This window comes from Protomyctophum parallelum (assembly GCF_964188405.1).
Source record: "Protomyctophum parallelum genome assembly, chromosome: 4".
NCBI classification, from domain to species: domain Eukaryota; kingdom Metazoa; phylum Chordata; class Actinopteri; order Myctophiformes; family Myctophidae; genus Protomyctophum; species Protomyctophum parallelum.
In genome coordinates, this window is record NC_139700.1 from 40,501,743 (window position 1) to 40,528,685 (window position 26,943).

The 26,943-nt window shown below is 43.4% G+C and overlaps 1 protein-coding gene and 1 pseudogene across 27 annotated transcripts in view; one reads left to right on the top strand and one right to left on the bottom strand.

Annotated features, from left to right (window-relative positions):
• The window catches only part of mical3a (microtubule associated monooxygenase, calponin and LIM domain containing 3a), a 139,164-nt gene that overhangs the window by 53,124 nt on the left and 59,097 nt on the right, over positions 1 to 26,943 (top strand). For all 26 annotated transcript variants that reach the window (XM_083763523.1, XM_083763531.1, XM_083763532.1 and 23 more), the window contains exons 2-10: positions 15,788 to 16,214; positions 16,946 to 17,153; positions 17,833 to 17,949; positions 18,709 to 18,810; positions 20,658 to 20,813; positions 21,798 to 21,898; positions 24,304 to 24,561; positions 25,636 to 25,751; positions 26,721 to 26,847. In XM_083763523.1, coding sequence (XP_083619649.1) covers positions 15,933 to 16,214; positions 16,946 to 17,153; positions 17,833 to 17,949; positions 18,709 to 18,810; positions 20,658 to 20,813; positions 21,798 to 21,898; positions 24,304 to 24,561; positions 25,636 to 25,751; positions 26,721 to 26,847 — 1,467 coding nt within the window. In that variant the 5' untranslated portion in view covers positions 15,788 to 15,932. The remainder of the gene's footprint in view (positions 1 to 15,787; positions 16,215 to 16,945; positions 17,154 to 17,832; positions 17,950 to 18,708; positions 18,811 to 20,657; positions 20,814 to 21,797; positions 21,899 to 24,303; positions 24,562 to 25,635; positions 25,752 to 26,720; positions 26,848 to 26,943) is intronic.
• LOC310857199 lies at positions 305 to 9,633 on the bottom strand (annotated as a pseudogene). The gene is made up of 4 exons: positions 9,584 to 9,633; positions 5,522 to 5,655; positions 398 to 896; positions 305 to 313 (listed from the first exon to the last, which is right to left on the bottom strand). The product of its transcript is annotated as an uncharacterized misc_RNA (transcript).

The following is a 26,943-nucleotide window of genomic DNA, read 5'->3' on the forward strand; positions in this document are numbered from 1 at the left end:
TGATGATGCCGTACAGAATGATTTGTACCTTGCATCATTCACGTTTTTGGCAGATGATTGGCCATACAGGTGGCACACATATTTGCGTTGAAAGTTGACTGGTCAAGGTTAAAACTGCTGCCAAGATGAACCTGCTTGGCTTACCTCGGTTGACTCAGTTGTTGTCATGTCTGATGGATGAGGTAGCCTGTCTAACAGTGTATCTGCTGATAATGTTTCAACAAAAACCAGTTCGGAGATGTTGCACGTTGCAGGGCTGTGAAACACCAGCTCGGGGAAATCACAGGCCAACCGCCTTTTCAGTTTATCCTGCCTGCAAAATGAAAAAGACGAGCACAAATGTATAAATATTAATATACAATATCAGGGGATGAAGCCTGATGGCAATCACATCTACCCAAAGGTGAAAAATTCTAGATACAGTTGACTGGTGAATGCCAAAGGGGTAACCTAAAAGTTCCTCAGACAGATTGAGGCGCAGCTTCATCAGTGTAAGCAGAAGTCTCTGAGTATCACTAAGTGACTGTTTTGCAGGAGGTGGTAAACTTGGTGACACAAAATTGAACAACAACATGAAAGTCTCTACATTTGGTAGTCCTGTGAAGAATTTCATTTTGCTGTCATCAAATTCTGAAGGATCACGAGTACGATGTTTCAACTTTCAACTCACTTTCTAATTTGTTGACTTTATCCCTAAGTGATTGACATTCAGCATTTAAAGATTTAATCTGTTCATGTAATGAGGCAATGTCATTTTGTGTTTCCTCTGTCTGGACCCCAATGCCTGGGACTTCAACAACAGTCTGTACTCTCTGCTGTACTTCGATCAGTGATGGAGGTGAAACCAAATAACCTTGGCACGTAGTCAGGATGTAGAGGATCATCACTCTTTTCCCCTTAAATAACAAAAACAACAAAAACATTTACTAGATGATATTCATTTGTTTACATATATTATGGGGTGTTTTCACATAATGTCCTGTTTCAGACATCAGCCTCAAAACAAACTCATCCGGGACGGGGCTGCCCGTGGTTAAAGCTGCCTACCCCTGCTCTACACCAAACTTATTTGCCAAAATAGCCGGTCTACAAGCTCACAATGTTGTGAGCTTGTAGATCTGCTATTTTCTGCAAATGTTCCCTCCAGAATAGGGATGCTATTGTTCCAGTAGTTAATGTAAAAAAATAATCTCACATTTGTGAGATTATTATTTATTATTATTATTATTATTATTATTATTATAATAATTTATTTATTATTATTATTATTATGAGCTTGTAGACCGGCTATTTTGGCAAATAAGTTTGGTGTAGAGCAGGGGTAGGCAGCTTTAACCACGGGTGCCAAGGGTGACCACTGGCACACACTGGCAATGCCAGTGTCTCACTCTAATGCCAGTCTGGCATTAGAGTGAGAGAGGATTAGCCTGCATGTCTGTAACTGAGTGTACAGATGGAACCATTGGACCCCAAATGGACCCTTCTTAAGGCTCATACATAGTTTGGATTTACGGTGGCGGGGTGACCACCGAACTACAACATGACGTCACGAGCCGCGGTGAAGAGCAAACCACCGCCACCGCTTCTCTCTGTTTTTACTCACCACCGCTCAACGTTATTTCAGCTCCGGTGGTCAGCTCACCACCGGAGCGGTGGTCACCTCATCACCGAAAATCCAGACTATGAATAGGCCTTTAGGCCTTAAGCCTACAGGTCTGTGAGAGTGGAACCAAATGGACCTTACAGGTCTGTAACTCTGAGAGATGGAACCAAATGGACCCTTACAGCCTGAGTGTACAAATGGACACATGCAGGTCTGTAACTCTGACACTATGAGTCCATTTGGTTCCATTCGTACACTCTCAGAGTAAGTTACAGACCTTAAGGATCCATTTGTGCAATAACAATCAAAAAGTTTGATATTAAACCACTGTAGTGGTTATCAGTGGACTCTTAATGTGTCATATAAATCAGTGTCATACGATATTCTGAGGAAAACCATGGAGACTTAACATTCAGTAACTGGGTGTGTTGATCAATAAGAACATTAACATTAACATTAACGTCTTTCCACAGACTCCGTGTGTGTAGAAACACGTAACAACATGTTGATGAGTAATTACTCCTGACCAGATCTCTGTCATTGGAACGGACTATGTTAATCCACTTCTTGGTCCACAAGAAGAGAACTCCGTTAGGTTCGTTTAAAACGGGACATTGTGTGAAAAGGCCCTTTTACATTGAGCGTATGGTTTTACAAAAAAAGCAACATACCTGACACAAAGTGAAAGTGGCACCCGCAAATCCATGGAATCCAGTAGCCCTGAAACATGACTGCATCGGCGAAGTGCAGCGATCCATTTACTTATTCTTTCTTTACATTTCGGCAGTCTGTAAAAGGATAGCTCCGAGTTCTTTTTTAATCTGTTTGTACAGTCAATCGCACAACAGCTCTTTCCCCTTTTCCCAGTTTAGAGTGAATGAAAACAGCGTCGCAACAGTGAGTTGCTAGGTTGCTATGGACAACAAAAAGTTCTTCCGCATACGATGACGTCACGCGCATACTCAAGGGCATAAAGCTGCTACGCGATTGGTCCATGTGACCAAAACCACACCACTCCCCTTGCACATATTATTACGCCTTGTAAGAAATAGTCCCGTCTTCGACCACGGATTATAAAAAAAACTGCAGGGTGGCACGAGTAGAACTTTTTTATTTGGACTTTCTACCTATAAATCTCTTTTATGGAGAAATAATTGTGTAGTCCCCCTTCTGTGGGAACGGAACGAAAAGGGACCTCACAATACGGCCTATTGTGAGATTTCTTTTTTTAACATTCTCAAAGTGATGATAATATAATACATATGGCTTAAAACCAGGAAAAGACAATATTTATTCCATATTACGTTTATATTTATTATTATTATTATAATTATTATTTATTATTGTATCATATATTATTTTAAATATATATATATTTTTTTTCATTTATCCTCATTTGACCTCTCCTTGCTATTCTGGACAGCAGGGGAGATTGACAGGACATGGAAGCGAATTATTACCCATTAATCTCTCAAGAAAGACAGATTCTGCCATCAGAGACAGAGATGTCAGCACCACTGCCCTAAACATGTAGTGCTGTTGTTTGTAGGTCTAAGCACAGAAGCACTCTGGAGGAAGCAAACCAACTTAACTAATCAACTAATCAAATGATTCCCGAGTGCGGCACGGCTGCAGCTCACCGCTCCTTGGCTGCGTCTCACCGCTCCAAGAATAAATTTCACTGCGGTAACGTGTGTGACAAATCGTACGACTTTGACTTTTTTTTAACTTTGAAACCGAGTTCCTATTACTACACAACAAAGGAGTTGATGCCTCCCAGAGGCAAACACAAAGGGGGAAAAAGGGTTCCCAGATTGACTATCCATGGAACCACTCAGGATGCTGCATGTAGATGTGATATGCCTGTGAATCACAGTGCTGCGAGTGTCTGGTGGATTTGATTGAGTAGTAGAGTATACATGATGCTGTTTCGTACGGTTCTTCTGATTATCAATTGGTCAGGGAATGTTTTTTCCTGTGATGCTGAAGGCGAGGTGATGGCAGCCACCACCGCCGGTAAAGTCTTGCAATTCGGACACTGCTGATTCACTGAACTTTGTCAGAATGAGAGTCGTGGGAAGTGAAACGTAGGTCTCAACACGGCTCCGCTACAACACTTAGAGCTCATTTGTCAGAAATGTGAAAGATGCAAAAGCCAGATGGTCAGGAGGAGACAGACGGTCTTTGCCAGAAGCCAGTTCCACGTCCAGTCAACAAAATGTTTTGTGTGCTATTATCCGTTATCCCTTTGAACAGGCAGACAACTGTCTCCATTCCTATGGAGTGGGAATGGTAACGCTAAAGACATGTTCAAGATGTCCGTTTACTCTGTTAAACATTGTTTTAGTGTGTAAATTAATTGCAACTTTGTCTATTTCAAAATAGCGTTTTGCTTTGGTTCTTTAACTTCTTTCTCATTCTTGACAGTTTGCGATCATTTTAATTTATACGATATATGATCCAAAAAGCGTTCATATTTTGCGGGAGAGACAGATGAGGAGCAGAAATGAAGCGCCAGCATATCGATCCATTTATCACCACGGAGAGCGCCCTGGATTAGGAGATACGAGTCATTCTTTCCGCCACGCTAACATGGAAGTCAACGGCAAGCTACTAATTACCCAGAGCGTTAGCATACGGCAGCCGAAAGTCGAACGGCCAAAAAAAACAATTCTGAATATTCTTATCTCGCCCCGTATCATTGAGGATGCGCTAGGACGGCCACCGACGTCGAAGGCACCTCTCGGTTCGAATCCTTAAGACAGCCTGAGGCGTCCAATGTAAAAAAGTTGTTAATGGCTTAAGTGCAGTTCTAACTACTGTAGATGCATGAGAACTAATCTACATAACGGCCTGTCATCATCATGCTGACTTGTGCCAGATGTGTTGTTGTGAGGTCAGAGTTTGAGCCGCCGCTCCACTACACATCCATATCAGTAAGGAATTCCGGGGTAATTAGCCAAGACGCCTGTTGCACAGATATGATTTGATTGATGATAACCAGTGACGTGGTGAAAGAGGAACTCTCAGGGTAATCCCTTCTGTATCTCATTGCTAGATTGCCAGGAGGGCAGTGGCACAGAGTTCATAGTATTCTCATGATGCGTTTCGCCCTATAAATATGGAGCCTGATCTCTCTTTTGGTCTTTGCTGACTGAAGTGATTCGTGGTGACGTTGTTCAACTAACTTGTCCCATAGCCAGCCACCCCACCCAATTTATGTCCACTATTACCTTTACAGCTCCAGCTTTTATTCGTCCTGTGACTGTCTGTTGTGTTTTGTATTTGTTACTTTGTTAACAAAACCTCAGAATGGAACTGTTCTTGGACGTTCCGAAATAGTGTTTGTAGGAACTGGGAATTAATCACTGTATACGCTGCCCCGAACAGATGATTAACTTTTTTTGTCTTGGAAAAAGTCAAATCTTAATATCGCTCACAATCGAGGGACGGCGAACGAGATGCGGTTAGTGCAGGTCTGGCAGTGTTTGTTTAATCTACCATCTTCCATCTAGAGAGAGACATGGAGAGACAAAGAGGCGAGGATGGAGAGAGAGAGGGGGAGATGGAGAGGTGTATACAGTATATAGAGAGAGAGACAAGCTCATATATAAAGGTAGACGCCTCTGGAGCGTATGTGCTCATGGGAGGGCAAGAAATTCCCGAGATTCCTTGCGAAGCCCCGCGGAAGCATGAGTGTGCGTCACAGACCGCATGTTCGGGTCTGATAAGTCCCGGAAAAGATGCGCTGTGATGATTGGCCAGTGGTCACTTGAGTGGCAGCGTGACGTAGTGTGCTGTCCACTCTTCCGGTACCAGTGTAAATTGTAACGCCCTCCCGTCAACACACATGGCAGCCAATGAGGCTTGTCCATAGATAATTTTAATATCTATGGACACGCTAGTCTAGCCTCCCACCACCACGGAAGACCACCAGTACATTGAAGATGGGTGTGCTAATGATGACCGTGGGGCGTGGGGCCTTGTTTCCGCTCCATTCTCTGGAGATCTCTGGGCGACTGCAGGCTTCACTCTGCCAACAGTACTTCCATCTGAAGGAAAACAAAGGGACATAGAGGATTAGGGCAGGGGAAAATTAGATTTGATTATGCAGCAGATTCCTTTCTGATGTTATCATAGAACACAAGATGTAAGAAATATTTTTGACTACAGTAACACTGTAGTCACTGACACTGACGTCAGACTTTGGTAGTTTTGTTAAATTGTTTGTTAATTGTTAATAGTATTTTTGTTAATAGTAGTTTTGTCACATGGAACTAGGTCTTTTTCGGTAACATAACAGTGAACTTTACTCTCCCAGGCAGAAACCCTAAATGGTGTTTACATACTGTGAGAAGCATCGGTGGAAAGAGAGAGAGAGGGAAGATAATAACACGGGGCATCTGTCGGATTATGATCCGTTAAATTCCGTTTGCGGCTGACAGACATACTTACCCTGAATAGACAGACAGCACCTGCCTTGTCCTACAACTGCCCTTGCTGTCTAACTGTAACGTGGCCCTCTGCAGTGATTATCTATCACAAAGCATAACTGGAAGTTTAACAGGATCAATAACTGTCAAGAATAAAAGACTCACGGGAACAGGAGAGAGCCAATAATTCAATCCACCGGTCGACTACTACGGCTATGTAATCGGTGGTTCTCAAATTGGGGTTTGGCCTCGGGGAACCCCGTTATATGAGCTTGTGGATCGTCCATTTCGTCTAAATGGAAAGTGTTTTAACTGGAATCGTCTCTTCTGAGGGTCCCCGGGACCTGGCTGGCACAACATATTTCGGATGCAGGTTCCTTCCGCCTGTGGCCAAAGGTGAATTTGGGGGGTCCTTGACAATATTGACATGACAATGTTTGAGAACCACTGCGTTAGATTGATGCGGTTTTAAGAGCTAGATGAATGAGAGGTTCTGGTTAAAGTGAACTTGAAGGTAATCCACCCTACAGTACAGAGAGAGAGTGATCCTATCCTGTCCTCTCCTCTCTGCCAAGTCCCTGACACACTGACACGGATCAGAGGAGGCTATTGGATTGGGAAATTGGCTACTTGTTTCATCTCTAAGGGGGTGTCCTCACTGTCCTGTCCTCTTCAAACCATCACTCATCTAGGGGGTGTCCTCACTGTCCTGTCCTCTTCAAACCATCACTTATCTAGGGGGTGTCCTCACTGTCCTGTCCTTTCAAACAATCACTCATCTAGGGGGTGTCCTCACTGTCCTGTCCTCTTCAAACATCACTCATCTAGTGGGTGTCCTCACTGTCCTGTCCTCTTCAAACAATCACTCATCTAGTGGGTGTCCTCACTGTCCTGTCCTCTTCAAACCATCACTCATCTAGGGGGTGTCCTCACTGTCCTGTCCTTTCAAACAATCACTCATCTAGGGGGTGTCCTCACTGTCCTGTCCTCTTCAAACATCACTCATCTAGTGGGTGTCCTCACTGTCCTGTCCTCTTCAAACAATCACTCATCTAGGGGGTGTCCTCACTGTCCTGTCCTCTTCAAACAATCACTCATCTAGTGGGTGTCCTCACTGTCCTGTCCTCTTCAAACCATCACTCATCTAGGGGGTGTCCTCACTGTCCTGTCCTCTTCAAACAATCACTCATCTAGTGGGTGTCCTCACTGTCCTGTCCTCCTCAAACAATCACTCATCTAGGGGGTGTCCTCACTGTCCTGTCCTCTTCAAACCATCACTCTAGTGGGTGTCCTCACTGTCCTGTCCTCTTCAAACCATCACTCATCTAGGGGGTGTCCTCACTGTCCTGTCCTTTCAAACAATCACTCATCTAGTGGGTGTCCTCACTGTCCTGTCCTCTTCAAACCATCACTCATCTAGGTGTCCTCACTGTCCTGTCCTCTTCAAACCATCACTCATCTAGGTGTCCTCACTGTCCTGTCCTCTTCAAACCATCACTCTAGTGGGTGTCCTCACTGTCCTGTCCTTTTCAAACCATCACTCCAGTGGGTGTCCTCACTGTCCTGTCCTCTTCAAACCATCACTCTAGTGTAGTAGTGGGTGTCCTCACTGTCCTGTCCTCTTCAAACATCACTCAGGCCAGACCTGCTGTCAGGAACCCACCAGATGCTATTTAAGGGCGCATGCACACACACACACACACACACACACACACACACACACACACACACACACACACACACACACACACACACATCATGCTGCTTCTACGCTAGTTTTGTAGAGACTTACCGATGAAAGATTTATTTTTTGTCCAACCCACAATTTAGAGAGTCCTTGAACTTTGAAAATTATTATTATTATTATGTATTTTTCAAGATTTCATTCAAGATCTATTTGAGAGCATTTAGCTTGCCACATAAGAAGGTGGAGCATCATAGGGTTCCCAAAATACTAAAGGTCCAAAGTAAAAAAAGATCAGGTGGGAGACCACTATATAGCCCTAATTAAAAAAAAAACTTTAAATACCTTATTACACATCCTTTACAGCATTTGTTAGAAACACAGGAGGCTGGAAACATACACTACTAGGCAACGTTTTGAGTCAACACAACAACAATGTTGACTGAGGAACAGTTTTTGTGAGGCCTTGTGAGCTTGAAGAGCGTCTCAATTTGATTTACCAATACTGATATCATCAAAGCAAAAATAATGGCAGATATCGGCCGTCCTCTATACTAGATTGTAATATTGTTTACCATTTACTTGGTACTGTTTTTCCAGTACTACTTGTGTTGGCAAGTAGTTTATATATTATATGGTGCTTCTAAACTGTAGTAGATCATACAGTACTTGTTTGCTTTGACTGACCAGATCGGATCCACCCTGCATTTTGGGACTGACTCCAACATACCTTCTGTAATCTCTTCTCTCCTATTGTGACAGGGGAAGGGAGTGGGTCGGTCAACATCTTTTGGGAACCATGTCATTCCCTTTTCCTTTTTCGGGCTCTTGACTTTTACTCCGGCAATAAAAACAGCAAACCATTGTACTTAAATGAAAATAAACCCAGACAAAATAAACACATGTGCTTGTGTGAAACCAGAGAGGCTTCCCTCAGTGTCCCCAGAAAAATTCCAGAAGTGCTCTGCTAGCTGAATTTAACCACATGAAGTACCCCAGGGTCTCTTTATGGCATGAACATTAGGCGAAAATCTATTGGATGTGAGCTTGTAGATCGGCTATTATCGGCACACAGATTTTATACAGAGAGAGGGGAAAAAAAGGTGCAGGCATACATAATTAACTGATGTGGCCACATACAAACATAACACTTTCTGTACACTTTAGAAAAAAATAACGTTCTCCTAGTACCTGATAATCATGTTATAGGTAGGGGTGGGGGGGGATCACGTCACCTGAGCAGTAACCTTAGTGGTCTGGACATCAACCTATTCAAGAAGAAAGATCTACTTCTACTATAAGAAGCTACAGCTTGTCCACCTAATGAGATTGTTTGCCTGTGCTGAAGCAAACCTCTTTTTATTGTGTTGAACCACTTAAGCATTTGAACCACTTACTTGTTGTATGATGAAACAACGACAAGTTCACAACGTGTTTTATGATTGCAATCATCGCAACGTTTCGGACTATTATCATTCGCCTATTATAGGACTTTTAGCCCACCGTGCTCTGCGTAACGGAACTATGTGGTGCAGTTTCTCTCCTGCTCAGTGGACATGTGCAGTAGACTAGAATAGGTCTAATTATACTAGGTCATGTGCTCTGTTCTCTCCTCTGGTCGGCAGAGAGATGTCTCCCTTTAGCTGGGTGTTGCAGGCAGCGTATCACAGCAGAACTAACCTAACTGGGCCTTTTAATGCAGCACGGTTGATTTATTTGATGGATTGATTTAACCGTGACGGAACTCGCAAGTCAGCAAGCATTACTCTTTTTTTCTTCAACCTCTGTTCATTTTTATGAGACACTGAATGTGAGCTGGTAAGAAAAGAAATGTGTAATTCCTTAGGCTTCACTGGTGGTTACACTGGGGCCTTTTTGTCTAGAAGAGATGGAATCATGTGGATCTGAGCCATCCTGATTCCTGTCATGTCAGTCATCTATGGAGATGGCTGTCGGGCAGAAACACTACAGCATTTCCATATTCAAACCTTTTTGTGTTTGTTTTCCATTGAAGTGTCAGAAGTTGGTCTGACACTGGGCTTCCAGGTTGTTATTGAAGTGTGTGTGTTCTGTAGCAGGTGAACCCACAGGCTTTATACAGCTGCTGCCATCCAGCCAGTGCTCGTTGTCTTTACTGTATGTTGATTTAAGTGGGAAGGTGAGACTGTGGGTTGGAGGGAGAGGGGGTACAGGCAGGGTGTTGTCTGCACTGGAAGTTACTGTGGTGGGAGACACACACACACAAACACACGCCCAACATTTTGGGTCTGAGTCTGACACGAGCTGAACCAATATTTTGTCAAAAAATACAACATCTGTTCTAATTAGTGGTCATCAATGTGTCCGTGGTTTTACACACCATTATAATGTTCGTATTTGAGTGGTCCCTTACGGAGCTGTGTGTGGGTGGGTGGCTGGATGCGTCTGAGCCAGGGGGGCAGTCAGACAGATATTTTGTGAAGCCACTAAGAAAATCGGGACTTCCTGAAAGTTCATATAATGGCCTGTTGTGGCGCTGTCATTGGGCCCAAAAAAAACCATAGCCCCATAGAGCTCCATGTATTTGGGCCCAACTTCACCTAGACTGTATTACCTTAATAAACATGGTCATGAATACTTTCACTAGTTTAAAGTCTCATTTCCCATGTCATAATATTATTTTTGGAAAATTATGGTCCCATTTATTTAAAAAATGACCATAAAGTTGCGTATGTTCTGAGGGGCGTGGCTGCCGTTACAGTCTATGATCGGGAGCCACCCCCCTTTCGAGTCAAAATAAAAACCAACGAAGAAGAAGGGGGGAAGTCTCGCCTCGTTGTCTGGGCCAGCAAATGGCCAGCTGGGCCCAAACGGATCTAGAAAGATGGCGATTTACAATTCAAGGACTGACAGACTTCATCTTACGTCCATATCAGGCCTGGAGAACGCTTTGTCCATATTTTTTTACAGTCTATGGTCTGAGCACGAAAACAGCATGGTTGTTTTTCACCACCTGTGCGCAACCTAACACACACAAACACACACGCACATCGCACATATTAACTGTATATATGGTGATTTCGGGTCTGCCAGTACAAACTGGTCAGGCTCCTACTTGGCCTCACCCCCCGAACCCACCTCACCCCTGCCCACTTTGACAGGCTGGGATGGCTTAGGGTCGACGACAGAGTACAGCATCTTGCAATGGGTCTGGTCCACAAGATTCGATACACCACCAAGATACCCATGTACCTGTCTAAATACTTCCTTAATGTAAACGAAGTCCACACCCACAACACCAGAGGGAGTGCAACAAACCATGTACAACCCAGATTCGGCACAAACAAGGGACTAAATTCTTTTCGCTCCTATGCCACCAAAATGTGGAACGCCCTACCAACAGTCATTAAGACATGTGAATCCCTTGACTCCTTCAAAACCGCTCTCAAAGGGCACCTACGGATGGCTGCAATTCGAAACTGGCCTCTGTAAAATCTGAATCCCCCCACCCCCCCCACCCCCCATTTTCCCTCACTGTATATTGTATCTTTTCCCTTTTTTGCTTCCCATATGATGAATTCCTGTTCTGTACTTTAGCTACATAGAAATGTCTATTTGTATGTCTCTAAATGTTTGTACGTCTTTAAATGTTTTGATGAATTGAACAATGTGGACCCTGTTGTAAACAAGTGTAATGCTTAATTGGGTCGTCCACTCACAGTTGACAGTCTTTGTATTGAGTTTGTGCTTAAAATGTACTGTAAATTCTACAAACTGTTAATAAATATTTCAATCAATCAATCAGTACAGTTACAGTACAGTAGAGGGTACAGTAGAGGGACCCCCTGGCCCCACACAGTAACTCTGTCATTTCTCAACCGTTTCGTACGCGGGGCGGCTCGCCGGAATCTGTCCGGCACCCTGGGTGTGTTCCTGTGGGTCTGGAGCTTCCGCCCCCACCCCCAGACGGAGTTGCACCACTCACTTCACACGGGTGTGATTTCTTTTTAATCATAAGATGTCAAGTCTCCAGGTTTTCTTCAGAATATGTATGACACATTGACACTTAATTATTATGACACTTTAGGAGTCCAACTAGTACTAGTGGTGCACAAATGTTTTATTTGCAAGGATGACCCATAAGGGTCCATTTGGTTCCATTTGAACACTCAGAGTTACAGACCTGTTATGGTCATTCAGAGCTACCTATTTCTCTGTTTCTGACAGTTTTCTGTCTGTGGCAAAAACAAATCACAAAAAAATCCACCACAAGCTAGCATGGCGATGACCCCTGGTTCTAGTCATTTTGAAAAACACAAGCTTTGATTGAAGTTCCTATTTGAGAACATTTAAACGATCAAGCAAACAAATATATACGACCCCCCCCCCCCACACACACACACACACACACACATTTTGCTACTAAAACTAAACTTTAACCACTAACCCATCCCTTATTCAAAAGTTTTTAAAGACTCTACAAGCTCACAATGTGACATGCTGTGTCACTGATGTGTGGGGGGAGGAAAGACACATTGGCTACATAATTAATTGCTGATACTGATGACACAGACACACACACACACACACGCACACACACGCACACACAGTCACACACACACACACACACACAGTCACACACACACACACACACACAGAGCTACACCATTGCACTTTCAGAGTGCGGCCTGCTCCCCAGAACAGAAGGCTGTTTCCACTGCACTGAGGAGTTTGGCAGGGTGTGAAAGAGAGGCCCGCTGACCCCTGTACCTGCGTGGCTTTCATGGTGTACTGACCGCTGGGACTGGGACTGTGTTGCTTTCCACGGAGCTAGCCAGGCCTTCCTGGACCCCGTTCCATGGAGAGGACCTGGCAGATACTGAGGCCAACAGGCAATTGTTCTCATTTCCCTTTTCTCCATTCTTTGCTTTATTCTATTGTTGCTGTCCGTGTGAAGCAGACTGCCAAGCATTCAAACTAATCACCCTCTAATCACCCCCCCTTTAAGAATCTTAATTTCATAATGAATAATGCATTAATGGGACATTTGATTCACGGCACAATTCAAGATGTTCCGACTCTTGTCTCTGACTACTGTGCAGAACTTCTGTGTCTCTCGTATGATGATGATATACATATACAGTATGGACTTCCACAATGACTAATAAATCATTATCAATTGTGAAAGGATAAATGGATATGAGGAGAAAAAGCAACTTACTGATACAGTAAGGCATACGTGTAAAAACAGAATGCCAGGACAATCTTTTTGTTGATAACTTAAGCTGTGAACTTACAGCAATAATAATGAGAGGACAGATACACTTAATTGTTTGCTAGTACAAGCTTTTTTTTGTTTTTGCTAATACAGGAGACAAAACTCTATCTAGTACTGTGGTTCTCTAATTGGTATTCAGCAACATGTGTTCATACAGAATCAGCATCACAATCATTTCAAACATTTGCAGATGTCTCACAGAAGCTCACAGATGTCCAAGTTTCACTTGGTAATTTGTCATACATTACATTAGTCAGACAAAGCCTGAAAGCCAAACAGAACTGTATTTTCTTATCTGTTAAATGTTCTGGAATGTTCAATGTAAGACAATTCATTTTCAACTAATGTCATACTCATGATCGTGACAGCTCTATAATGAGAAGAATGAAAAGAGGCCGGCCATGGTCTCAAAGGTTAGCCAAGCAGCAAACTTCACTTTTGATTTATGACAATAACTGGCGGGTTGTTCCAACGTTATGTTTGACCAGTTGGCAGGAACTAAGCAATAGTGACTCATACTGCACCATGCGTGCCATGCAGCTATGCACGCATGGCTGAAGGGAGTTTGACACACCTTTCATGGTTCCCAATGTCAGCATTCAAGAGTCAATATTTGTATTTGTTACATCTCTACAGTACGAGTACACAAGAGTAAAATTATTTGGTTTGAGGTCAACACCAAAGTAGTAGTAGTTGTTAGCAAACTGGACATTTAGACTGAATGTTTCCTTTATCCTGAAAATACTGGGAGGAAAAAATGGGGACACGGAAAAGGGGTGTTTTGTCTTGTTACCTGTGCACTCACTGAGCAGTAAATGTACGTGTGTGTGTGTGTGTTTGTGTGTGTGTGTGTGTGTGTGTGTGTGTGTGTGTGTGTGTGTGTGTGTGTGTGTGTGTGTGTGTGTGTGTGTGTGTGTGTGTGTGTGAGTGAGTGAGTGTGTGTGGTAGTACTACAGTAGTAGTTGGCTGACAGACCTTAGTGTTAATCTTTCAGAAACCATTCATCATTTTCTGAACCTACTGTTGGTCTTGTGGATGCAGAAATGCTTGCCTGATGATTTTTGCATTTCAAATCCCATGACCAGAACTTAAAGCAAACACATGCTTCTCTATGCTTTCTTAACACAACCAACTCTGAAATTGCTGTCCGACAAGAGGCTGTGAATGGTGCAGATTGGTATAAAATCATATCGATTGCTGTGCTTGCCTTCACCAATAAAAATCACATCAAATATTTGTATGCATTAAGGCCCTTGAGAGACAGAGCACAGGCCCACCACCTACAGTACTCCCCAAAACATAATGCCCCAATCCCTTTTGTAAAACAAAATGATGTGTTACCTGATTAATAATTAACATGTGAAACATGAATTGAAATGAATCGTCTGGTTAAAGGCTTTGTCTTGACTTTTAGGACTAGATCTTAAACAGACTTTCCGATTAAAATAATATATATAATAGCCAGCCTACATCTTTCACGTGTTGTGAGGTAAAATTGAAAAGTCCTCTTTAATTTCGTGTTCTGGGAAGATTCAAATCTTCTTGAGGCAAATAATTCTGCTGAGCCACAGTTAGTGAAAGTCTAACGGGCAAGGCCAGTTGGCAGTTTCCGCCTCGTCACCCCGGGGAATTTTGAAGCAGACTATTAGCTTGGCAATGATTGTTGATACTCCTTGTTCAGCAAGATGATCTGTTCAAACAAGGCTTGTACAGTCATCACCACTAGTGATAAGGCAGGCTTTAAACAGGGTTTCTTTACACCTTTATCTCCTTACTGTATATCCACTCAATATATATTGATGTTGTTGTCAGGGCTGACATTTAAAGGTTGTCCACTCCGCACTGGGTGGAATGTCTATACGGACCTTCTCTCACAGTGGATTTTAGCGGACAGCAGACTAGAGTCTGACCGATGCCATATGTTTGGGTCTGAGAAAAAGTTATTTTATTGTAATTTAACCACTTAAGCTCTATTCAAAAATGTCTCATGTACAGTACAGTGCTGCTATGATCACATACCTTTTTGATCTCTCTTCCCTCTCTTCTTCCCTTTCTTTTTTCTGTGGAAAATACTTACTTTTTGATAATAAAGCTGATTCTGAATACCGAAAAGTCGGAAAAGTCAATGATGGATATAACGGCCAGACTGATTTGTTTTGTTGGTCGGGCTGACAAATAGACAGACATCAAAGAACACGAGTGCTACACGAGTGATGTCTTAATTTCCCCCTAGGTATTAAAGGCAGAACAACACAGCACTACACTTCTGCAGGTCATAGAAGGTTGATTCTGCAGGAAATATATCTTAAATATTGATGAGACGGGAAGTAAAAAGAAACAAGCTCAGGGCTGTTGTTGTCGTATAATTGCTTGCAGTACACAGTGACGATTCCGTTGAGATTGAGTACACAATTGCCTTTTCATTCCTAGTGTTTCTGAGATGAGGAGCTGTGAGTTCCTGTGTCTGGGGTGATGCTGTACCACAGAGATTTGTGATGTTTATTTGTTGCTGCGTGCTTCTTGTTTGGTGCCGGTAGACCAGATTTATTTCTGTGCTCACCGCAGTCGCCGGTAACTCTATTATGTTGGTTGTTTAGAATAGATCTAACCTTTTAACTTCAATGATCTCATGTATTAGCCACGCTATTCAACTAGGGGTCCACTAGCTGGACCAATTTAATCCAATCAGGAGATGGCGTATAATTTCTTGATTTCTTCCTTCATTTCATGATTTTCATCACTTCCAATTTCACTTACTGTATCCTGTATCCTGTATGAGTTCTTATGTGTTCTTCTTGTCTCCTTGCCAGGCTGAGGATGCTAGGAGCTGGAAGTTAAGAGCGCTCCCTCTCCCGTCCAGAGCATACGGACAGTTCCAGGGCTGGGTGCTGCACCCACAGACCCCTGCCTGGTGGTGACGGGGCCCTCAGGAGCCCGCCGGTGTCGGGCTGGACCATGGGGGACGGAGGCGCCACCGGTGCGGCTGGGGGAGAAGGCCCGAAGCGCTCGCACGTCCTGTTTGACAACTTTGTCCAGGCCAGCACCTGTAAGGGCACGCTGAAGGCCTTCCAGGAGCTGTGCGACCACCTGGAGCTCAAGCCCTGCGAGTCCAGGGTCTTCTACCACAAGCTCAAGTCCAAGCTCAACTACTGGAAGGCCAAGGCCCTTTGGGTCAAACTGGACAAGAGGGCCAGCCAAAAGGAGTACAAGAAGGGACGTGCGTGTTCCAACTCAAAGGTGAGACTTTTTTTTGAGCCTGGCATACCTGTTTTCAGCACAATGTAGACATTGTCCTGGTCTCGGTTATTGAAAAGTTGCAAATGTTACGTAACATTTCTCAATTGTAACCTCGTTTCTGGATTCTCTGAACTGTGCCTGTCTCTGTACCTTGAATGGTAACAACTGTAAATGATTCATCTGTACATTATAATTGAATTATTATATTTTTGTTGGAAAAAGTTACATCGTTATTTTCAGGACTCATTTTAAAGACATTTCAAATTTGTGTTGCTCAAACATTATTTTTTTATTTTTTTAATAACAAAGGCACACATATTAAGTGATACATTCCTAGGTACTGGAAAGAAGTAAATATTAACCCATTAAGGCTGATTCTAAAAACGCCTAAAAACTTATTTATTCAAAAGTTACAAAAATGTTATGCTGCTTATATCAAGGTTCAAGGTTGTCTTTATTTGTCTCCCTAAGGAGAAATTTGACTTGTAGACAGAGTCACAGCTGCATACAAATAACATATACACACACGTCTTGAAGGGTAAAAACCCCAGAAAGGGCTCCCGTCCTAAATAGGTTAAATTATGCATCTAGCTTTTCCTCCGACAAACGCAAACAAACAAACAATTCTCTTTCATAAATCCCCTATTTGTATCAAGCCCATAGCCCATGACCAATGGCTGTCTGTGCTATATGACGGTAGCCGGTAACCTTTGTCTTCTCTTCCTCTCCAGTGTCTGATCATTGGTGCAGGGCCATGCGGCCTCCGGACAGCCATTGAGCTGGGCTTGCTGGGAGCCAAAGTGGTGCTCCTGGAGAAGAGAGACGCCTTCTCCAGGAACAATGTCCTTCATCTTTGGCCCTTCACCATTCAAGACCTCAGGGGCCTCGGGGCCAAGAAGTTCTACGGGAAGTTCTGCGCGGGTTCCATCGATCATATCAGTGAGTGGATACACATGAAATCTGACATGCTCTCATCTTGTGGAAGACGCATTCTGCAATGGACTTGTGCTATGTCCAAAATCTGTCGCGAACATAATCATCAATATTAGTGAAAATTGACACACGCCTATTTGTTGTACAACGTCGTATTCGCTCATTGTGTTGAAGTTTCATGTTTCAGTATTGTTGTGACATTATGTCTTTCTTACTACTGTACATTATGTAGTCTTAGCATGGGTGTTTTATGCAATTTATAGCATCAAGGATTGACTGTACTTTATGCAGTTTATAGCATCAGGGATTGACTGTACTTTATGCAGTTTAGAGCATCAGTGATTGACTGTACTTTATGCAGTTTATAGCATCAAGGATTGACTGTACCTTATGCAGTTTATAGCAAAAGGGATTGCCTTTACCTGAGGGCAGCAGTAGTTTAGTGGTTAGAGAGGCCATCTGTTAAAAACTACGTCTACGTGTCAAAGTGCCCCTGATCCCCTAACTGTAATTGACTGTCCCTTATGCTATGTATGCAGTTTTCATATTTTTTTAGATTGACTATACCTTATTCCGTCTTAGCGTCAGTGTTTGACTGTGCCGTATGCAGTCTCAGCATCAGGGTTTGACTGTCCCTCGTGCAGTTCATGGCGTCAGGGTTTGACCGTACTTCCTCTTGCTGCAGGTATTCGACAGCTCCAGATCATGCTGCTCAAGGTGGCTCTCCTCGTCGGCATCGAGATCCACGTCAACGTGGAGTTCAAGGGTTTGATCGAGCCACCTGAAGACCAGGAAACGGAGCGTAAGTGACACCTGACAGCTAGTACTGTCTGCTGCACTTAATCTAACTCATCAATTGAGAAACTAATCAATAATTTTACAAGATGATCTATTAAAAATCGATCCCTATTTTGGGCATGTAATGATTGGTGAAAAGCTTAAGAAAAGAACTCCAAAATAGCTGATTTACAACACAAGCTCACAACAACACGTTTGATCTGCTATTTTCACTATTATTGCATGACATGTGGTTAAGTCACTCGTTGATGCATTCAAATGATTTTAACTCATTCAGGGCGGGAACCCCTTTTGGTGTTTTAAGCATTATGTTACACTTGAGCTATTGAAAAAATAGCAGATCTACAAGCTCGTAGCACGGCACTCTGTTTTTTAAATCATGAAAATTTGGTGCACATCTTTGATATTCTGTCAGAGCAAACCCTTTTAACTAAAATCTTTGCTCTGGGAGGTCCCTGGAACAACATATTTTCAAATGGGGGATGGCGGCCAATTACATCTAATTTTTGGGAACCACCTCGGGATTTAGAAGATTTTTTTTTTAATTTCGACGTCGGGCCTAAATGGGTTAATAATATAAAAAATAACGCTTCTTGATTATTAAAAAAAAGCAATCAATAGAATAATCCCTAAGAAAATGATCCATAGCTGCAGGCCTAAAGGAAAGCATGTGGCGTCAGCAGTGCAGCTGCAGACAGAGTGGCTGTTGGCTGTGTGTGTTGTCAGTTGTGGGCTGATTCCATGTGGCCATGTGTTTTCTCAGGGATCGGCTGGAGGGCTGAAGTACTCCCCAGGACACACCCTGTCAACGAGCTGGAGTTTGATGTCATCATCGGGGCGGATGGCAGGAGGAACACATTAGCAGGCAAGTTCACTCGTCTTGAATATAATCGCCTCTGTCGGATTGGAAACATTATGATGTCCGAAACCGTTAACGTTTCACGATTCAAATTCCAGAAGTATCAGTCCCAATCAGTCTCAATCAGTCTCAATCACGAGAGCACTTGGGGATCTGCTACTAGTTGATGCTTTCTTCTTGTGACACTAGTACTGTATGATCAAGTAGGGGTCAATTTACGAAGAAAAATAATTAAAAACACGTTAATATGGAGATGGGAGGTTCCCGCCCGACATCCTGTAATGACTGGAGTAACTGCTGTTTTTTGACACAGTTGTAGCATCAGGGGGCCGTGATCATGCGATGCAATGTGTTGTAGCATGTAGATCAGCTTTTTATTTCAGTGTGAAAATTGTGTGACTTTATCATGATTGTTGCATAGTCCATCCATACAGAGGTTACGATCTCATCATGGGATTCGTGGCTTCATTCCATTCTTTACTTGGTCTCGTACTTTGGAATGTGTACTACAATTATGTGGGGAATATCTACTCTGTGTGTGCGTGCGTGCGTGTGTGGGTGCGTGCGTGTGTGCGCGTGTGCGCGCTAGAAATTGACCTTTACATGCACCACCAGTGTGTCCCTACTTGCTCCATCCCTTAGAACTGATGAATTGGCTTCTTCCTGTATGAGTGAACTAGTGAACTACCTGTAGCTAGCTGTGATGTGTGTCTCTCTCCTCCGTCTGTTGCATGAATGAAGGGAAGCAGGTTCCCACTGGGATTAGCGTGAACTTATAATACTCACAAAGCTCAAAATACTAGGACGTGTTTTATGTTTGCCTTGACACATCTGGTTGCATTCACGGTGTATTTAAAAAGAAAAGAAAAGAGGAACTATACAAAATGACTTGGGACATTATGTTTGCTTCCTCCACTCCAGTCTTTTAACTTAAAATGAACCTTGACACAATCTTTGGTTGTTGAAGTCTTTGGTGGATAATCATCTTTTGCTTCTGGAAGTAGCTAATCCAGTTCTCAAAATAAACACTTTTAGCACACATACAAACCCCTCCCACGTTACACCGGTATTGGATACCTATAGATTTCTGTGGCACTGAGGAACCTTTTTCAAGGGTAATATATTATAGAGATACCGGTAGATATTTCACATGCATATCATTCATTCACCACACGATGAGATAATGTAATCACTACATGCAGATACTCATTCCTCATACGCATTCCTTTTCTGGGAGGAACATTCGGAAAGAATAAGCCGATCAACAAAAAAAATGTTTTGAGCTTGTAGATCAGTTTGTAGATCAGCTATTTCTATTGAAGAGATTTGGTGTATATATAAAACAGTGGTCAGATTTGTACAGTTGTAATTCAAGTCCGGTTCACGAAGACCAGAGGGTGTAAGTGGTTAACATCCATCCTTCATACTCCTAGTCTCGCGTTACCTGTTAGACTGTTGACTCTCGCAATTTCCAAATGCTTCATCATATACAGTCTGGACCAACGGAAGAGCTATCATGAGTAAAATATAAAGCGGAAGTGGAGCCTCTTCCCCACTTCCGTGTCGTCTTTACAGTCGCGCAAATTTATTCTAATATAAATAGAAATCATCTAAGCATATATAGCCTGTTGCTTAGCAGAAAATAAAATACAAAAATAAAATGTAAAGATATTTTCAAATATATTTTCGTGAACAGAAATGGCAGCTTCCTTACTCAGCTCATGGGGGGCTATAGTTCCAGATTATATAGCATTCGGAGATTGTGGAATAGTTGTCTGGCTACGCGAGACTATCATACTCCTAATCTTGAGGACCGTATCCCTTCCCTCTTTGCCCTTTTTTGATCTCCTCAGGGTTCCGCCGCAAAGAGTTCCGCGGCAAGCTGGCCATCGCCATCACGGCTAACTTCATCAACCGGCACACCTCCGCCGAGGCCAAAGTGGAGGAGATCAGCGGCGTGGCCTTCATCTTCAACCAAAAGTTCTTCCAGGACCTGCGAGAAGCAACAGGTCGGTCAACTGGCAGCCTTTTCCAGCAAATGTGCTGTCTTTTAAAGGGATAGTTCAGATTTTTTTAACTTAAGTTGTATGAAATACTTGCCATTAATATAGTGGTTGCAACTGTATTAATTGATTGCCCGAGTCCTGTGGTGGGAGTTCTGCTCTGGTTTTAGTGAATATTAAGTAGTTCTGGTCATTTTGTGGAGGGCACTGGGGCCACGCAGTAAAAGTAAATTAATCCACAAAACAAACGTAATTTGTATTGTTGGCCTATTTCTAAAATATTTAGCGCGACTTTCGTTCAACTTTGACCCCTCCATCACATGGAACTATTTTTTGGGCGTAGTGATATAGACACAAAAGACATGGTTCTGTGTGATAGAGGGGTAAAAAAGTTGCACTAATATTTTAGAAATGGGTCAACAATACAAATGACGTTAGTTTTGTGGATTAATTTACCTTTACTGCGTGGCCCCCAGTGCCCACCCACAAAATGACCGGAACTACTTGATATTTCACCAAAACCAGAGCAGAACTCCCACCACAGGACTCTGGCAATCAAACAATACAGTTGCAACCACTAAATTATTGGCAAGTATTTCATACAACTTAAGTTAAAAAAAATCTGAACTATCCCTTTAATGTGTTTTTTGGACGTGTCAGCAGCAATGCATGATCATCTTTTCTTCGGCGCGAGATCAAACGTTAATTCATCGCGGCCCCCCAATTAAATCGCTGGACGTTGAGTGTCATTATGCCAGGCGTGCCATCAGGGTTTATACCGCTGATGTGGCAGTGTCCCCGGGGCCTTTGGGTTTGTGCTGTGGGTCGTGTAATCACCACTGTTGTCCTCTATAGTCTATAACGATGTAATTTACAGTGAACTGTTGAGGGACAGTCGACCGTGGAGGCTATAGAGGGAAGGTTTTTGTGTGTTTATTTATTGTACAGTACGTGACCGTCCCTGTCTCCCCCCCCTTTGGTCTCTTTAAGGAATCGACCTGGAAAACATCGTCTACTACAAGGACGACACACACTACTTTGTGATGACTGCCAAAAAGCAGAGCCTGCTAGAGAAAGGAGTCATTCTGCACGTAAGTGTGATAAGAAATATGAGGGATGTGTCACATTTGCTCTCTGTGCATTCCCTTAGAATAAAGACGCAAATCGCCTGTGCATGCTTACTTACTTAGTCCTTTTGGGCAAGGTGTTGAGCTTGTACCAAAGTCACGTTACATGCTTTTAAGGTCCTGGGATCTTACATCCAACCAGCGGGTGTTTGTGTGTAGGGGGGGGGGGGGGGGGGCTCTAGGTCGTCTCCAGACGGCTTGCTGGGGATTAAAGACCAGGATGGTGCGTGTTGGATGTGCGTTCCTCTCAAAGCCATCCAGAGTGTTATTCAGTGGCCATGTTTCCGAGCCGTACAGGAGCACAGAGATGACAGAGGCATTGTAGACTCTGAGCTTTGTCTCCTTTGATACCTGTATGTGCCTGTGCATGCAGGTTTGTACAAATGCTGATACACATGAACAGCAAAGTGTGTTCATTTTGCTCAAAGAAATTCACCCTTATGGGTGCATTTTTCACTTTCAGAGTAACATTTTCTGGTCCTGGTATTACTGTGTATAAACATATTTTTGCTCTCTCTATATCCTGCTTGTTCAGTCTCTTGGCCAGACTAAGGCTTGATTTAGAGTTCAGAGAGTTCCTAGTGTGCGGTGTCGTACTGCAAAACAAAGCAGATCTACAAGCTCATAATGTGCTGCGACACGACACATAAGCCTGTGTAGATCTACTATTTTCAGCACGCTGTGCGACACTGGCGCACAACAAAGTATAAAACCCGGCTCAATGGTCTGACCAAGTCCAGCTGATCAGACTAATGGTCTGACCAAGCCAACAGCCCGCAGAAACAAACTGCCAACTCACCCATGCTTAATTAGAGTTTCTGTCCTCATAATAAATGGTGGTTTCCTTGGGCCTGGGCAGCTTTCCACAGGAAACTGGACGCGAAGGGAAGCTTTTAGGAACTCTCCTCTCATTGCTTTAGGTTTCTGGCTCTGTAACGGTTCAAGAGGTTACCGGAAGTTTGCTTTCGTGTGGAGCGGGCCTTTCGTGAACATAATGTAGTTGATTTATGACGGGATGTGATTCATGGTTTTGCGAGGCTAATCGCGGTTATTGCAAAAGCAGCTGATGAATTCCTGGGTGGTACTCTTTAATTACTTTGGGGGGTGGGAGGTTCTGGATGACAGGACCTTGATCCGCAGCCCAAAAACACTCGTCCTACAATTAATGTTGTTTAGTGGTGAGTTACTGCACCTCTCAGCACTTGTGGTTTCAAAGTTGGCACCTGTGTTTGTGCATGTGCATCAGTGCCATTTTCATTAATGTGTATATAAGATGTAATATATATGGGGGAGGGGGAGAGAGAGAGAAAATAATTGAGATTATCTCAATTAATTCATTGCGATTATGTAATTATTTTTGCCAGGCCTTGGTGTATGTGTTGGCAGGGTGAGTTGGTGGCATGGTACAAAAGTCAGTCGATTCACACGTTTCAATGGACGACGATATTTTGTACGTGAAGACATTAGCCTGGATAACCACTCCCGAATGGAATGTATTCAAGGGGGAGTGGTTAACCAGGCTATGAAGACATCCCAAAAGGTTCATTTTAATATGGTGCTCTGAGAGACAGGTCCTTTTATAGCAATGGAAACTACTCTCACTCGCTCCTGGGATAGGGTGGAAGAGAGGGCGAAGGAGGGGGTGGTTGGCAGACATGATGTTGTGAGTTTGCACAGTTCCACCGGGGCAGTGCCAACTGCCATGCCATGAATCACCAACAACACCCATTCAGATCCTCCCAACGCCCTCCAACCAGCAGCTAACGGCCAGCACAGCCAGAGGGAAACCTGGGAGATTAAAGAAGAAAGAATGTTCCCCTCGTGGCCCTCTTTAAAAAGATGTCACTTCTAAGGCATGCTGTGATGTGACGCTACATGTTCAAGAGGCTCCTGCACGGCGAAGTTAACAGTACAGTGCAAACTCCGGGGCCCCCATGTAATACAGTGACAACAGAAGAAAAGACCTGTCATGTTCAGATATACTGCCGTGTTGCTTTTAGTGGTGGCTAGCTTGGTAGACCTCAGTTGTTCCTTCAGTGCAGTATATTTAGATGAGATTCTTAAAACAACATCTACCCACGGCCACTTTTCATTCTCTTGTGTTGCTCTCACGAATGAAATGCATCCAGATTATCCATGCTGCTATGGGCGTTTTGAAAACAATCTTTGAAAATAGCTGATCTACAAGGTTGCATCGCAACGTGGTTGTAGAACAACTATATGTTTGTGTGTCTCGCAACAAAGTGTACAAATTGTTCAAAAAAATCGCAGTTTGGGTCTTGGCCTAACAAAAGCTTTTCAGTCCTGTGGTATTTTCTTTTTCTTTCATCCCTGTGTACTAAATATGCTTGTGTTCTTCCCCCATGCAGGACTACGCCGACACAGAGATGCTACTCTCCAGGGCCAACGTGGACCAGGCGGCCCTGCTCCAGTATGCCCGCGAGGCGGCCAGCTTCTCCACCAACAACCAGCTGCCCAAGATGGACTTCGCCATCAACCACTACGGCCAGCCCGACGTCGCCATGTTCGATTTCACCTGCATGTACGCCTCTGAGAATGCCGCGCTGGTGCGCCAACGCAACGACCATAAGCTGCTGGTGGCGCTGGTGGGGGACAGTCTACTGGAGGTAAGAGTCAAGATTCTAGACTAGAGGCTCCATTGTGGCTCTATGTATCCAATTCATTAACATAGCATAACAAATAGCACCAAAAACAACATCAACAAATGTAAAAAGTAGAAAAAAGGGTTGGCAGTGAATGCCATCACATTTTGGTCTCCTGAAACCTGGATTTTCAGGCCTGTTTTTAAGGATGCTTTGAAACTCATTTAACTTTACCACTCCATTCTGTTTTGCATTTTACGGGACTCATCTGGTACGTGGTTGTTTTAACCACATGCAATTTACAATAACAATTTAGGCATTTAGCTGACGCTCTTGTCCAGACCGTCTTTCAAGTTGCAACATTGTAGTAGTCAGAGTAAGCAGTAGTCAAGTCAACAAACAGGTAAATGGCCACATAAGTAGAGTGCAGAGAGAACGTTGTAGTGCCTCAAAGTAACTAGGATACCAGGTAAACAATGAACCAAGCATCGGTCTAAAACGACATGCTGTCTAAATAGCATTCTTCACATTATTGGTCAAGAAAACACAAATCAAATGAACTAACATGAGGATAAACATTCACCATACAGTGCATAGTACTAAGCTAAAAAGGTGACAAGAAGGGATACAACAAGGAAAGAGAAGTGTGAGCCACAAGTTTATGCACTGCATTGTGATGGTGACACTTATTGTCTCCACCAGCCAAAGTATGTTTTGCACTCCACCCGTGTGTCCGTCCGTGTGTCCGTCCGTCTGCGTACAGCTAATCTTCGGCACCGTTAACCCGGTCGATGCCAAACTTTGCACACACGCTCCCTGGATGCCAACCTTTTTTACCTATAACCGCACCGATCTGTGTGAAACGTTGCATGCACACTCCCTAAAGGCCAAGGACAAACCTTTGACCTGCAGTTTTCACATCTGCCTTTTATAGCGCCACCAGGAGGCCGACTTTTGTAAAACACATTTTTTTATATTAATCCTCCAGATTCTGTCCCAAAATCCGGAAATCGTTACAAAAACAATCTTCCCCTGGCTGTAATGCCATGGCCAAAATAGCGACACCAGAGTTTAATGTGGTCTAATGTGTCCTTCCAGCCGTTCTGGCCCATGGGCACCGGCATAGCCCGAGGTTTCCTAGCAGCCATAGACTCTGCCTGGATGGTACGGAGCTGGGCTCAGGGAAACAGCCCTCTGGAGGTCCTAGCAGAGAGGTGAGCAGTGGAAAATGCTGAGACACAACACACACGCACGCACGCACGCACGCATGCACACACACACACACACACACACACACACAGACACACACAGACACACACACACACACACACAGTCACACTCACACACACAAACACAGGGTTCCTTTCTCTCTTTGTTCCTCTCAGACAAACACATGTGTGCATCACACTCACACACGTATGTACAGTACATGTAATCCAACACACACACACACACACACACACACACACAAACGTGTACACTTATGCATGCATAACACACTCAGTCACGCGTGCACACGCCACCTCCTCCATTCAACACACCCTGTTATCTGTTGAGTGCTTGACTATAGAAAATGCGAGCCTGCATTGGATCCTGGATGTCAGTGAGTGGACGTGCTGCCGCAGCTGCTGGTACTAATGGGATAATGAGCTGGTTGGAATGTGACTGTTCTACTGGTAGCTCTCATGTGTTACATCATCGATAGCATGACTTCATTACTTTATTACCAATAGGGCTGCCACATCCAAGTGAAAAGAACAAGAAACGTCTCTTTGTACCGTATATTGTTTTATATATCAACGAATATTTTTTTTATAATCGAATATATTAGTCTGATTAACCACTTATGCCCTATTTTATACTGTGTTGCAGTAAAAAATGGCCAAACTACAACCTCACAACGTGTTGCGAATGTGACGTGTTGTGAGATTGCTATTTCCTTTTTCTTGTTTTATCAATACTTTTATTCAAATAAATTATTTATTTTATTTTATTTTAAATCTTTTTTAGTTTTTTTCTTTTTTTTTCTTTTACTGTTGCAACCATAATTTACCATTCTCTCTACTTTGATTGTTTTTGCAGCCTGGTGGTTTTCCATATGTCAGAATAAAACTTGTTATTGTCATCATGTGAAGACAATAGATTGTTGTTTAGATCTCTTCTCTTCTCCTCTGTAATTTTAGAGAGAGCATCTACCGCCTGCTGCCTCAGACCACGCCGGAGAACGTCAGTAAGAACTTCAGTCACTACAGCGTGGACCCGACCACGCGCTACCCCAACATCAGCCTTAACTTCCTCAGGCCCAACCAGGTGTGTGGCGAGTTGATACACTGTCGTGGGAAATCTACCGGCGCAACCTCTGGAACAAAGACTCAGAGGCACAAGAAACTCTGAATCTTAAAACAT